Source organism: Anolis sagrei, chromosome 11 (assembly GCF_037176765.1).
Source record: "Anolis sagrei isolate rAnoSag1 chromosome 11, rAnoSag1.mat, whole genome shotgun sequence".
In the NCBI taxonomy this organism is placed as follows: Eukaryota; Metazoa; Chordata; class Lepidosauria; order Squamata; family Dactyloidae; genus Anolis; species Anolis sagrei.
In genome coordinates, this window is record NC_090031.1 from 34,975,134 (window position 1) to 34,990,137 (window position 15,004).

At 41.2% G+C, this 15,004-nt stretch overlaps 1 protein-coding gene across 2 annotated transcripts in view; it reads right to left on the reverse strand.

Annotated features, from left to right (window-relative positions):
- The window catches only part of SUPT6H (SPT6 homolog, histone chaperone and transcription elongation factor), a 54,852-nt gene that overhangs the window by 23,861 nt on the left and 15,987 nt on the right, over positions 1-15,004 (reverse strand). For both annotated transcript variants that reach the window (XM_060756661.2, XM_060756660.2), the window contains exons 9-19: positions 14,215-14,331; positions 13,415-13,504; positions 11,884-12,026; positions 11,592-11,743; positions 9,858-9,956; positions 9,643-9,772; positions 9,403-9,553; positions 6,871-7,025; positions 6,590-6,785; positions 2,314-2,453; positions 2,103-2,220 (exon numbers count right to left, since the gene is read on the reverse strand). In XM_060756661.2, coding sequence (XP_060612644.2) covers positions 2,103-2,220; positions 2,314-2,453; positions 6,590-6,785; positions 6,871-7,025; positions 9,403-9,553; positions 9,643-9,772; positions 9,858-9,956; positions 11,592-11,743; positions 11,884-12,026; positions 13,415-13,504; positions 14,215-14,331 — 1,491 coding nt within the window. The remainder of the gene's footprint in view (positions 1-2,102; positions 2,221-2,313; positions 2,454-6,589; positions 6,786-6,870; positions 7,026-9,402; positions 9,554-9,642; positions 9,773-9,857; positions 9,957-11,591; positions 11,744-11,883; positions 12,027-13,414; positions 13,505-14,214; positions 14,332-15,004) is intronic.

Consider the following 15,004-nt stretch of genomic DNA (forward strand, 5'->3'; position numbering starts at 1 on the left):
TAGATACCAATAAAATAATATTAATTGAGGCATCAGTAGAATAAATATTCAAAGATATTTACATAAAATTGTAATTTAAGATAAATCTGTCCAACTCTGATTGAACCATTATTCTGACCTTCTTCGATGTAAATGTGCTTACATTGCCTTCCAATAATAATAGAGTAAAATAATAAATGTAATAAAAATAATAATAGAGTAAAATAATGGAAATGTAGTAACAGTAATAATAGAGTAAAATAGTAACTGTAATAATAATAATAATAATAATAATAATAAATTGAGTGAAATAATAAATGTAATAAAAATAATAATAGAGTAAAATAATGGAAAAGTAGTAACAGTAATAATAGAGTAAAATAATAACTGTAATAATAATAATAATAATAATAATAATAATAATAAATTGAGTGAAATAAAAATGTAATAAAATAATAATAGAGTAAAATAATGGAAATGTAATAACAGTAATAATATAGTAAAATAATAAATGTAATAATAACAATAAATACAGTAAAATAATAGGTGTAATAACAATAATAATAATAATAATAATAAAGAGCAACATAATAAATGCAACAAAAATAATACTAATAACAGAGTCCCCGAGGGGAGATTTTTCAGCCTAAAAAAGGGGCTGAAAAACTAGGTTTATAGTCAAATATATACAGTACTACAAAACTAGCGGGCACTGGTGCTTTGCTTCTAAAGTATTGCTAAAGTTCTGGTGGTGAAAATTTCAGAACTCTAACAAAACTTTCTAAATTTCATTATTACTTCGTTATTGGCGATATTTTATGACAACCAATTGGGAACTGCCGTTTAGAACGAAATTTGGAAAGTTTTGTTAGAGTTCTGAAATTTTCACCACCAGAACTTTAGCAACACTTTAGAAGCGAAGCGCCAGCACCCCCTAGTTTTGAAAACTCTAGCAAAACTTTCAAAATTTTATTCTAAATGGCAGTTCCCAATTGGTTCTGTCAGAAAAAATTGCCAATAACGAAGTAATAATGAAATTTGGAAAGTTTTGTTAGAGTTCTGAAATTTTCACCACCAGAACTTTAACAACACTTTAGAAGCAAAGCGCCAGCGCCCCCTACTTTTCAGAACTCTAGCAAAACTTTCAAAATTTCGTTCTAAATGGCAGTTCCTAATTGGTTCTGTCATTAAAAAATCGCCAATAACGAAGTGATAATGAAATTTGGAAAGTTTTGTTAAGAGTTCTGAAATTTTCACCACCAGAACTTTAGCAACACTTTAGAAGTGAAGCGCCAGCACCCCCTAGTTTTCAAAACTCTAGCAAAACTTTCAAAACTTCGTTCTAAATGGCAGTTCCCAATTGGTTCTGTCATTAAAAAAAACGCCAATAACGAAGTAATAATGAAATTTGGAAAGTTTTGTTAGAGTTCTGAAATTTTCACCACCAGAACTTTAGCAACACTTTAGAAGTGAAGCGCCAGCACCCCCTAGCTTTCAAAACTCTAGCAAAACTTTCAAAATTTTATTCTAAATGGCAGTTCCCAATTGGTTCTGTCATAAAAAATTGCCAATAACGAAATAATAATGAAATTTGGAAAGTTTTGTTAGAGTTCTGAAATTTTCACCACCAGAACTTTAGCAACACTTTAGAAGTGAAGCGCCAGCACCCCCTAGCTTTCAAAACTCTAGCAAAACTTTCAAAATTTTATTCTAAATGGCAGTTCCCAATTGGTTCTGTCATAAAAAATTGCCAATAACGAAATAATAATGAAATTTGGAAAGTTTTGTTAGAGTTCTGAAATTTTCACCACCAGAACTTTAGCAAAACTTTAGAAGCAAAGCACCATCGCCATCTAGTTTTGTAAGTACTTTAGAACCATGGATTGCCCATGCCTACTTGACTGGGGTTCAAATCACACTCTCTCAGCCTCAAGGGAAGGCCTTGGCAACCCCAAATTTGGATGCAGTTCATGATCTATTGAGTTGGGGTTCGAATCTCTGCTCTTTGGGCAAGTTCCCTCATAGTAGGGTCGCCGCAGAATCACCATAAATCAGCAACCGCTTGGAGAAACCCCTAAGTGGGTCGATGGGGGGAGGAAAGAATAGGGTTTCATTGTTTTCACCTTCTTCTCCCGGTCGTCCTCCCGCCAGGCATTCCGGCGCTTGGTGAAGTGCGGCAGGCGGAGGAAGTCGGTCACTTCTCCTTCCCCGTTGACCAGAGCGCAAAAGACAGGGTGGTCCCTGTCAACAGGGGGGGGGGGGAATCAGTCAGAAGAGGGGCGCCAACAGAGGGTCCGAAAGGTGGGCTGGCCGGAGCGGTCACTTTGGGCCTACCTGGCCGAGGAGAAGGCAATGCCCAGCACGCGGATGCCCTTCCCTTGGTTCTCGTCCATGAAGTCGTCGTCCTCTTCGACCTGCTGGTCCGGGCGGTAGGGAGCCACCTTGAGCCAGTTGTAGAGCTTCCTGCTGCAAGACTGAGAGAGGAGAAGAGAAAAAAACCCAAAAGAGAGAAAAGAGGAGGAATATTGGTCTATTTTGAGAGAGATTGACTGAATTACACATACCAATAATTTTTCATGGGGTTTCATTACCTGTGGGATTTATGATTTTGTAGTATGTTATTAAATACTATATATATATATATATATATATATACACACACACACACACACACATATACATACACACACTTGAAATATTTTAATTGTAATGTAATTTTAATATATTTAATATAATAAATTAATTAAAATTTTATTTTAATACATATATATTAATTACAACCATTTTTATTGATTAGCCAGTTGGCCTTATCAAAAACAGACAGTGCAGACACAACATACAACATACATCTAGCCTTCTTAAAATATTTAATATAATAAATTAATTAAAATTTAATTTTAATACCTATATATTAATTACTACAACATTTTTTATTGATTAGCCAGTTGGCCTTATCAAAAACAGACAGTGCAGACACAACATACAACATACATCTAGCCTTCTTAAAATATTTAATATAATAAATTAATTAAAATTTAATTTTAATACATATATATTAATTACAACCATTTTTATTGATTAGACAGTTGGCCTTATCAAAAACAGACAGTGCAGACACAACATACATCTAGTCCTCTTAAAATAAAATACAAATACAGGTAGCCATAGATATATGCATCAACAACCAAAGTTTACAAAGCAAGCATATATATTAATTAAAAAAAGACACTATGAATTTATATTTTATTGATTTCTTTAGTTTTTATTATATGTTATGTTTTTAATTGTATTTATGACATTGTAAACACTGAATTTTGCCATTAACCGCCTTGAGTCGCCTACGGGCTGAGAAAGGCCGTATACAAATACAGCAAATAAATAATTCAATTTTAATATATTTAATATAATTTTACTATATTTAATATAATGCATTAATTAAAATTATTTTAATATATTTATATTAATTTTAAAAGACACGATGAATTTATATTTTATTGATTTCTTTAGGTTTTATTATATGTTATGTTTTTTAAATTGTATTTATGACATTGTAAACATTGAATTTTGCCATTAAATGCCTTGAGCCGCCTACGGGCTGAGAAAGGCGGTATACAAATACAGCAAATCAATAAATAAATTATATATATACACACACACACACACACACGATTGTAATATATTTAATATAATTTTACTATATTTAATATACTACATTAACGGCTATCCAGCTACCCACACATTTTCAGGCTCAGCCGAAATGAACAAATCTAATAACTATGGATTAGCTTATAATATAGTAAAATTATAATAGTAAACAACTTTTTTCGTATACATATTATATACATTATGTTATATACTATATAAATTATATTATATATAATATAAATTGATATATTTGAATACATATTACAATATTATATCTTAATTGATATAATTTGAATACATATTATATAATATATTATATATTACATAAATCAATAAGTAAAGGTTTTCCCCTGACATGAAGCCCAGTCGTGTCCAACTCTGGGACTCTGCTGCTCATCTCCATTTCTAAGCCAAGGAGCCGGCATTGTCCATAGACACCTCCAAGGTCATGTGGCTGGCATGACTGTATGGAGCGCCGTTATATATTATATGAACTGATAATTAGAATACATATTATAATATTATATCTTGCTTATATATGTGTGTGTGTGTGTGAATACATATTACAATATTAATTGTAAATAACTTTTTTTCGTGTCAGGAGCAACTTACAGTACTATTGAGAAACAATAGTACTGTTATGTGTATGTGTGTGTACATATATTTGAATACATATTACAATATTATATCTTAATTGATATAATTTGCATACATATTGAATAAATTATATTATATATTATATAAATTATACATATATAAATTGATACATTTGAATACATATTACAATATTATATCTTGCTTATATTATTTATATATACATATACATCTAGACCAGGGGTCCTCAAACTAAGGTCTGGGGGCCGGATACGGCCCTCCAAGGTCATTTACCCAGCCCTCGCTCAGGGTCAACCTAAGTCTGAAACGACTTGAAAGCACAACAACAACAACAACCTTATCTCATCAGCCAAAAGCAGGCCCACACTTCCCATTGAAATAATAATACATTGATATTTGTTCAAATTGTTCTTCATTTTAATTATTGTATTGTTTTTAAGTGGTTTTTTGCACTACAATTAAGATATGTGGAGTGTGCATAAGAGTTCATCCATATATATCTTTCAAATTATAATCTGGCCCTCCAACAGTTTGAGAGACTGTGGCCTGGCCCTTCTGTTCAAAAAGTTTGAGGACCCCTGATCTATATAAATAAAAATGTAATGTTCGTTTCTGGGATTAACGGAACTCAAAAACCCCTGGAAGAATTGGCACCAAACTGGGCAGCAAAACACATTCTACTCCGATCTATGTCTTCCAAACAAAACAAATCTTTAAAAATGAAGGGGAAATGACTTTAATATCACCCCCCCCCCAAAAAAAAATACCTAACAGAGCATGCGCAAAAGGCCCTCTCCCCAGCGTGCAAGAAGACTTATGCACCAACCGTTCTGAGGGAAGAGGAGCCTTGCCATGGAGTCCCTTTCCATGCGTGAGCCCTCCTTCCTTCCCTCCCTTCCAGTCTCCTTCTTCTGTGTTTGTCCCCCCCCCCCCCAAACACAGATCTCTCCTCCTCCTTTCCCCCCTGGATATAATATATAATATGTATTCGGGTGGCTGCTATGTGTGGGCGCTGCTCGCCAGGCTTCATCTTCCCTTGCCTGGGTGTTGACGAGAAAGGAGTTCTGCAGCCCTCAGCCTTGCTGGGCCCGGCGGGGGGGGGGGGAGGCATTTTTTGAGGTGGGCCTTGCTCACCCACATTGGCCCCTTCTTTCTGCCTCAGCCGCAGGGCGCCTTCCATATGACCCTGCCTGCGTGCCCACCCGCCAAACAGGGAAGGCGCCCCGCAGCCATGGCAGAAAGAAGGGGCGGCGCTGGGTGAGCGAGGCGTGCCTCAGAAAGCACCCCCACCTGCCCCACACCCAGCCCAGCAAGGCTGAGGGCTACAGCAAGGCTGCCTTCCTGCCGGTGCCCAGGCAAGAGGGAGAGAAGGGAAGGAAGGGGAAAGGGAGAGAAGAAAGGAGAGAAAGAGGACAGGAAAGAAAGAAGGAAAGAGAGAAGGAGGGATGGAAGCAAAGAGCAAAGGAAAGGAGGAAAGAAAGAGGGAGAGAAGGAAGAGGGATGGAAAAAATGGGTAGAGAAAGAAGGAAGGAGAGAAGGAAAGAAAAAAAGGAAAGGAAGGAAAGAGGGAGCGAAGGAAGAAGAGAAAGAGAAAGAGGGAGGGAAGGAAGGAAAAACAAAAGCAAAAAGCAAAGGAAGGAAGAAAGAGAAAGGGAAGGAAGGAAAGAGGTAGAGAAGGAAATAAAAAAAGGGAAGGAGGGAAAGAAGGAGAGAAAGGAGGGAAAGAAGGAGAGAAAGAGGGAGGGAAGGTTGGCCACAGCAACGTGTGGCGGGCACAGCTAGTAGATAGATAGATAGATAGATAGAGGTAGCTAGATAGATAGCAACCTCTATCTATCTATCTATCTATCTATCTATCTATCTATCTATCTATCTACTAGCTGTGCCCGCCACACGTTGTTCCCTCCCTCTTTCTCTCCTTCTTTCCCTCCTTCCCTTTTCTTCTTTCCTTCTCTACCTCTCTCTCACATGAGGCGCAGAAAATACCATATGTGCGATTCACAGTTGACCACGATAGAGAAATATATATGAAGACATATTACAGTATTATATCTTAACTGTAATTTTAATAATAATAATAAGTTGTAATAATATATATTACAATATATATAATAATATTCACCTGTAATAATATAATGCTATATATTATAATGAACTCAAAACAACCTTCCTCAGGCCAGGGGGCAGATCTCAAATAGAGTGCTAGGGGTGGGTTTCAGAGAGACCCCTGTATGGCTTGTGATGAGGCTCCCTGTTGAAGGGAGAGGCCTCCTGAGGTGCTCCGAGCGCAACCCAACCTGGGAAAGAGAGGGTGGCCTGGGCCCAGTCGTGGCCCGAGGCGGGCACGCACCTTGATGACGAACTCCTTGGCCTCCACCAGCAGCTTGTTCTTGAGCTCCTTGGCCATCTGCAGGTAGAGGAACTGGTTGAGGGCCCGTTCGATGGCCAGCGTCCGCTGCCGGTTCCACTCCTGGACCTGGTGGCTGAACTCGTCCCGGTAGTAGAACTGCTTGATCTCCTCAAAGTAGGTCTGGTCACTGCCGTAGCTGGGAAAGGAGGGGAGAGTGAGGACCCCATCGCGGCAGAAGAACGGCCTAGAACAATATTGACCAAGGAGTCAGAAGAACGCACCCTTCCACGCCCTTCATGTCGATGCAGATGTCGATGGCGAGGAGGCCCTCGTCTTTGGCCAAGCAGATCTTCAGGAACTGGTCATCCCGCAGCTCCTTGACCGGCTTGTTCTTCAGGTACTTGAAGGAATAGGCGTAATGGGCCTCGTCGATGTCCTAGGGTCGGGAGAAGACACCAACAGCGTTAGAATCTTGGGTTTTACTTTTAAAGTTTAAGAAAATCTGTGGGAGAGTGTGTGCTGTAATGGGTGGCAAAGAGGGAAAATATCACTCCATGTCTGTTCTACTTCAGTGTTTCTCAACCTGGGGGGCCGCGAGGGAGGGGTCACCAAAGACCATCAGAAAATACAATATTTTCTGTTGTCGTGGGGGTTCTGTTTGGGAGGTTTGGCCCAATTCTATCACTGGTGAGGTTCAGAATGCTCTCGGATTGGAAGTGAACTATAAATCCCAGCAACTACAACTCCCAAATGTCAAGGTGTATTTTCCCCCAAACCACCAGTGTTCACATTTCGGCATATTGAGTATTTGTGCCAAGTTTGGTCCAGATCCATCATTGTTTGAATTTGGGATGTAGGTGAATTACAACTCCCAAACTCAAGATCAATGCTCACCAAACCCTTCCGGTATTTTCTTTTGGTCGTGGGAGTTCTGTGAGCCAAGTTTGGTTGAATTCCATTGTTGGTGGAGTTCAGAATGCTCTCTGATTGTAGGTGAACTATAAATCCCAGCAACTACAACTCCCAAATGCTTAGATCTATTTCCCCCAAACTCCACCAGTGTTCACGTTTGGGCATATTGAGTATCTATGTCAAGTTTGGTCCAGATCCATCATTGTTCGAGTTCTGGATGCAGATGAACTACAACTCCCAAACTCAAGGTCAATGCCCACCAAACCCTTCTGGTATTTTCTTTTGGCCGTGGGAGTTCTGGGTGGCAAGTTTGGTTCATTTCCATCATTGGTGGAATTCAGAATGCACTTCAATTGAAAGTGAACTACAAATCCCAGCAATTACAACTTCTATATTGCAAAATCAATCCAACCTCAAACTCACCAGTATTCAAATGCGGGCGTGTCGGGGTTTTGCCACACTCTTCAGGATGACACTAGCTTTGGCCCACTCACTCTTAACAGGCAGCAGCCTTCACACTGGGGCCTTCTCACACAAGGCTTCTCTCACAGTGAGGTTTACCTCACACTTCCTCAGGACGACACTAGCTTTGGCCCACTCACTCTTAACAGGCAGCAGCCTTCACACTGGTGCCTTCTCACACAAGGCTTCTCTCACACTGAGGTTTACCTCGCCCTCCTCAGGACGACACTAGCTTTGGCCCACTCACTCTTAACAGGCAGCAGCCTTCACCCTGGAGCCTTCTCACGCAACGCTTCTTTCACACTGAGGTTTATCTCACAATCCAAAATAATATGGTTGCACAATTTACAAAAAACAAGGTTTCCATAACACAAATAAACAAATACATAGTAGCTTTACACACACAGCAGCCTTTACACTGGCGCCTTCTCACACAACGCTTCTTTCACACTGAGGTTTATCTCACAATCCTCAGGACGACGCTAGCTTTGGCCCACTCACTCTTAACAGGCAGCAACCTTCACACTGGAGCCTTCTCATGTAGCGCTTCTCTCACACTGAGGTTTATCTCACAATCCAAAATAATATGGTTGCACAATTTACAAAAAACAAGGATTCCATAACACAAATAAACAAATACATAGTAGCTTTACACACACAGCAGCCTTAACACTGGCGCCTTTTCATGCAACACTTCTTTCCCACTGAGGTTTACCTCGCTCTCCTCAGGACGACACTAGCTTTGGCCCACTAACTCTTAACAGGCAGCAGCCTTCACACTGGAGCCTTCTCACGCAACGCTTCTTTCACACTGAGGTTTACCTCACAACCCCTCAGGACGACACTAGCTTTGGCCCACTCACTCTTAACAGGCAGCAGCCTTCACACTGGTGCCTTCTCACACAAGGCTTCTCTCACACTGAGGTTTACCTCACACTCCCTCAGGACGACACTAGCTTTGGCCCACTAACTCTTAACAGGCAGCAGCCTTCACACTAGAGCCTTCTCACACAATGCTTCTCTCATACTGAGGTTTACCTCACAACCCTCAGGACGACACTAGCTTTGGCACTAAACAGGCAGCAGCCTTCACACTGGAGCCCTCTCACGCAACACTTCTTTCACACTGAGGTTTATCTCACAATACTCAGGACGACACTAGCTTTGGCCCACTAACTCTTAACAGGCAGCAGCCTTCACACTGGAGCCTTCTCACGCAACACTTCTTTCACACCGAGGTTTACCTCACACTCCTCAGGACGACACTAGCTTTGGCCCACTCACTCTTATCAGGCAGCAGCCTTCACACTGGAGGCTTCCTATGCAACGCTTCTTTCACACTGAGGTTTATCTCACAATCCTCAGGACGACACTAGCTTTGGCTCTTAAGAGGCAGCAGCCTTCACACTGGGGTCTGCCCTAAAAAGATTGGGCTTTACCTTCTTGCCTTTCTTGGTTGGGCAGACGTTGATCTTGGCCCGCTCCTGGAAGGTCTGGCGCAAGACTTGCCGGACGAGGGGCTCGCGGGCGATTTGGAGGGCCACCATGTAGCAGGCCCCTTCCAGGACGGCCTCCGGGGTGGGGAACTGGCTGCAAAGGGCGGAGGAGCAAAGGTGAGCCAAGGGACGAGTATCTGTTTGACTTGAAAAGAATTAAGTGCCCGGTGGCGCCCTCTTCACCTGCAGACGTAATCCTTTGCCAGCTCCAAGGGCTCGGCCGGGAACTGCTCCGTCTCGTGGCGCTGGTAACTGTCCCGCAGGTTCTCCCCAAACTGTTCGGGCGTCAGGCCAAACTTCTTTGCCAGACCATCTGGAAGCCAAGAAGGCAAAGCCATGAGAAGGAGCGGAGGAAGGAGGCGGGCAGCGGGGGACGGGGAGGAGAGGAGGGGGCTCACCGAGACCGGCGGCCTGGCAGATGGTGTACATGTCCCGGCGGGAGGCCTGCTTCAGCTCCGGAGCCTTCTGCTCCTCCTCTTCGGCTTCCTCTCCCTCCACTGGAGAAAAAAAGAGGGGACACTCAGAAACCCACCAAGGGAGGAAGGCGCATTTCTGTGTACGAACCCACACGATCTCTTCGATCATCTGGAGAGACCCTGCTCACGCTCCCACGTCCCTCACAGGCACGATTGGTGGCCCCTCGCCTGTGGAATGCGCTCCCCGGGGAAATTAGGACATCAACATCCCTCCTCTCCTTCAGAAGGAAGCTAAAGACCTGGATGTGGGACCAGGCCTTCGGGTAAGCTGGCAGATGGACAAGGACAACCAATAATGACCAGAGTAGGAAAGGACAATGATGATGCTAAATGGTTTACGGACTTGGATTTGGTGAACATTGACCACAAGATGTTTTTATTGCTGCTAGTATACTGTTTGATTGTTTTAATTAATTATAACTGTGATACTATATGGTAAATTTGTGTATTGTATATTGTATTGTACTTTGTAATTGTTAGGCATCGAATTGTGCCTTTTGTAAGCCGCCCTGAGTCCCCGCTAGGGGGTGAGAAGTGCGGGGTAGAAGCACCCCCAAATAAATAAACAAATAAACGAGGGAGAGGGCCTTCTCGGTGGTGGCCCCTCGACTCTGGAATTCACTTCCTAAGGACATCAGACATGCCCCAACCCTAGCAGTCTTTAGGAGGAGCCTGAAAATGTGGTTGTTCTAGTGTGCCTTCCCAGAATAAGGAAAAGTCTTAGCAATATGCCCTCAAACACAGTTTAATATTGACTTAGGATTGTCTGCGCGCCCTCAATTTATCCTACCTTGTTCATGCCCAGCATTTTAAATTTTAATTATTACATCTGGGCCGGCAATTTGGTTTTAAATGCTGTATGTTATTGCTATTGTTTATTGCTTATTGTGTATTTTTCTGTTTTTGAGTTTACTTTAACTGTTTTGTATTGACTATTCGTTATTGCCTTCGTTTATTGATGTGCTGTGGGCTTGGCCTCACGTAAGCCACACCGAGTCCCTTGGGGAGATGGTAGTGGGGTACAAATAAAGTATTATTATTATTATTATTATTATTATTATTATTATTATTATAAGCCTTCACTGGACAAAACACCCCACCAACTGCGCTTGAGACAGTAGTGGGACCGAGAGGAGGGCCTCCCCGGAAGATCTTAGAGCTCACGCCGCTTCTTAGAAGGAGATGCGATCGTGGAGAAAGGCAGGGGCCAAACTGTTTAGGGTTTTATGACCTGCACATTGAATTTGGCTCGGCAACTTGTCGGCAGCCAATGAAGCTGTTTTAATAGGGGTGTGGTATGCTCCCTATAGTTTGCTCCAGTAAAGAGCCTGTACTTCCGGGCCGTCTTCAAGGGCAGCCCCACATAGAGCGCATTGCAATAGTCCACTATTACGGAATCTTGAGGCTGGGAAAAAGGCTACAAAGGCCCAGAACAGATTTTTTTTGGCCAGTAGTACAACTATGAAGGGCAAGTCCAACTTGCATCCTTTTCTTTGCCTTTGGCCTTGCGGAGGGGGTGGGGTGGCCATTAGATAGACCTTCATAAACCCCCCAGACAAAGGTGAGAGAGCTTTCCTCTCAGGATGAAGGGCAGAGGTGAGAAGAGTGGAAGGATAAGGGCAATGGGGAAGGGGGAAACGTTTCCACGAGGCAGACCTTCCTCCTCCTCGCCGTCTTCCCGGAGGCGCTTCTGCTTCTTGCGGCTGGCCTTGGCCGCGTTCTGCATCCTGGGGATGTCCCGGCCGTAGTAGAGCAGGAAGTGGTTGTAGACGTCCTTCAGCTCGTCCATAGACTGGACATCCTTCAGCCTGAAAGAAGAGGAGAATAATAATAATAATAATAATAATAATAACAACAACAAGAGGATCCTGAGTCCAGGAGACACAACAGAGGCAGCTTTGGATTGAATTGCTGCAGAGTTCCAGCCAGGCAAAGCAGCCGAGCGCACCTCTCCATGTCGGTCGTATCCAAGGCTCTGATGCCGTCGGCTAAAGGCTTGTCCGGGTCGGCCGAGATCTGCTCGTACTGGTAGGCCTGCATTTTCTCAAAGAGGCGGGTCAGGTTTTGCTTCCGGATCTTCAGCTGAGTCCACTGCGAGGAAGGAGAGAGAGAAACGGTCACTTAGGGCCTGCAAGAAGGTGCTAATAATAATAATAATAGTAATAATTATTTATATATCTCTCAACTGCTGCGAGAATAATCTTCGCTAAAAACTGGAAAGAAGAAAATATACCTACAAAGACACAATGGCTAGATAAAATACTAGAAATCAAAGAGATGGATTAACTTACTTTTTGGTTACGACAAAATAACGGGAAAGGTATGAAAAGAACAATCTGGAAGGCACTTGAGGACTATATGAAAACTGAGAACTGAATTAACAATTAGGAAGATTGATAGAAGTAATAAAGGAAAATAATTGTTTTGTGGACACTTAATTATAGTGAGAAGAAATTAAAACAAATAGAATACAAAAGAATTGAACAGCTGAAGAAGGAAGAGCGGAAGTCAACAACATTTTTTTATTCTTAATTTTTTTCTCTTTTCTTACAATTCCCTACTTTTCTATTCCTCTTGAAAATATTCCCCCACTTTCCCTGTAATCTTTGTATATACCTTCAATAAAATGTTTTTTAAAAAGGGATATAAATGCTTGAAATAGTAATAAATAATACATGATGTTTATAAAAAATAGTAATAATAATAGTAATAAACTTTATTTGTACTCCGCCACCATCTCCCCAGCGGGGACTCGGGGCAGCTTACATGGCCAAGCCCAACAACACAGCAACAAAATAAAATCAGAACATAAACAACAACATAATCAATTACAGAAAACATACACTATCAAAATATTACACACACACACAATAATAATAATAAACTTTATTTATACCCCGCCACCATCTCCCGTTCAGGTGGAATCTCCTGTATATTTGTGTGTGTGTGTGCATATATGTATTTGTGTATATACACACACATAAATATATATATATATATATATACACACACACACACATATATATACAAACACATACACACACATTAATAATAATAATAATAATAATAATAATAATAATAATAATCTTTATTTATACCCCGCCACCATCTCCCGTTCAGGAGGAGATGTGTGTGCGTGCATATATGTATGTGTGTATATATACACACATAAATATATATATATACACACACATAATAATAATAATAATAATAATAAGTAATAAACTTTATTTAAACCCCGCCACCATCTCCCGTTCAGGAGGAAGTACCTGTATATTTGTGTGTGTGTGTGTGTGTGTGTGCATAAATATATATATATATATACACACACACACCTATATATATATACACACACACACATAATAATAATAACAATAAGTAATAAACTTTATTTAAATCCCGCCACCATCTCCCGTTCAGGAGGAAGTACCTGTATATTTGTAAATAAATAAATATTCAAGTCCAGGTTGGCGGCTCACCTTTTCGTCCCACTGCCAGACCCGCCACAAGTCATTGATGTGCAGCTCCGGCTCCACATATTCCTTCCTGTAGAAGGCGATGAAGGGAACCTGAGGCGAAAAAAAGGGGGAAAGAGGGAGAAGCACTGAATACCGGCGAGGAAGTCAACATCATGTGGAATTAGAAGCTATTTGGGGTGCATCCAGAATCCACAAAAATGTGTCCGCTTTGAAATTTATTTATTTTATTTACTTCATTTTTATACCGCATTTTTCAGCCCTTGGCAGGCGACTCAATGCGGAAATACACACTAAATTATTATTATTATTATTATTATTATTATTATTATTTACTATCTAGGCCTGGGCGATGCATGGTTCTAAATGGTTCTAAAGTACTTACAAAACTAAAGTTCTGGTGATGAAAATTTCAGAACTCTAACAAAACTCTCAAAATTTCATTATAAATGGCAGTTCCTGATTGGTTCTGTCATAAAAATCACCAATAATCACCAATAATGAAATAATACTTAAATTTTGAAAGTTTTGTCAGAGTACTGAAATAAATGAATAATTGTTGTTGTTGTTATTATTATTACACAATGTTGTAACCTGCCTCACAGCTCGAGGCAGGTTGCAACATTGCTAAACCACATAATTATTGAAAAATTCTCAGTAGAATACACACATTAATATTAAAATATATTTCCACAAAAATACACACACACACAAAAATACTAGGCATGAAGTGGAAGCTTAAAATCTGTGATTCAACCTGTCCGTGTGGGTGTCCCCTGGAGTCCCCTGGCCTTCTCTCTCACCTCAAAGTGTTGGTTGCGCATGAAGTTGAGGGCCTCCTTGATCTTCTGGATGGTGCTGGGTCCCTTGCGGCTGAAGCTGCTGCTGGCCTGGCCCCGGTCCAAGTACTCCAAGCTCTCCTGCAATGGCCAGAGCCGGACAGAACAATGAGGAAAGGAAGCGGGGGCAAATCCAGTATTTATTTATTTACTTACTTACTTCATTTCTACCCTGCCTTTCTCCACCCCGGAGGGGACTCAAGGCGGCTTACAAATCTGGCAAAAATTCAATGCCGAAAAAGTAAACAACAAAACACATCTCATGAAGATAGAAACAATCTAAGCACATAGAGATCCATTTGTGGGACAGTGGATTTCCCCAGAATCCATTTTGGGATCTCCAGGCCTTCAGGCCCAGGCTGCCTTAAAACTGCAGTTAATTAGTTATTTATCTTATTTATCTTGTGTAGATTGCACATGGCTAAATATCTTTTGACCAAAAACAGGCAACAGCAATGGCATTGTCTGTATGCTTGTCCACTATGCCCTGCCTCATGTACAATTCTTCCTCTGTGTATGAGGCAGGGCATAATGGACAAGCATACAGATATTAGATCAAATTCCCAGAAACTATTGTCCAAAAAAGTAACTTTTCCCCAAGCCCTGGAGGAGCAATGGAAGCCATCTTCACTCTGCCTCTGAGGGCCCTTCCAGACAGGCCCTTTATCCCAGGATCCGATCCCAGGTTTTCTGTTTATCCCAGATTATCTGGCAGTGCGGACTCATGTATGCTTGTCCACAATGCCCTGCCTTA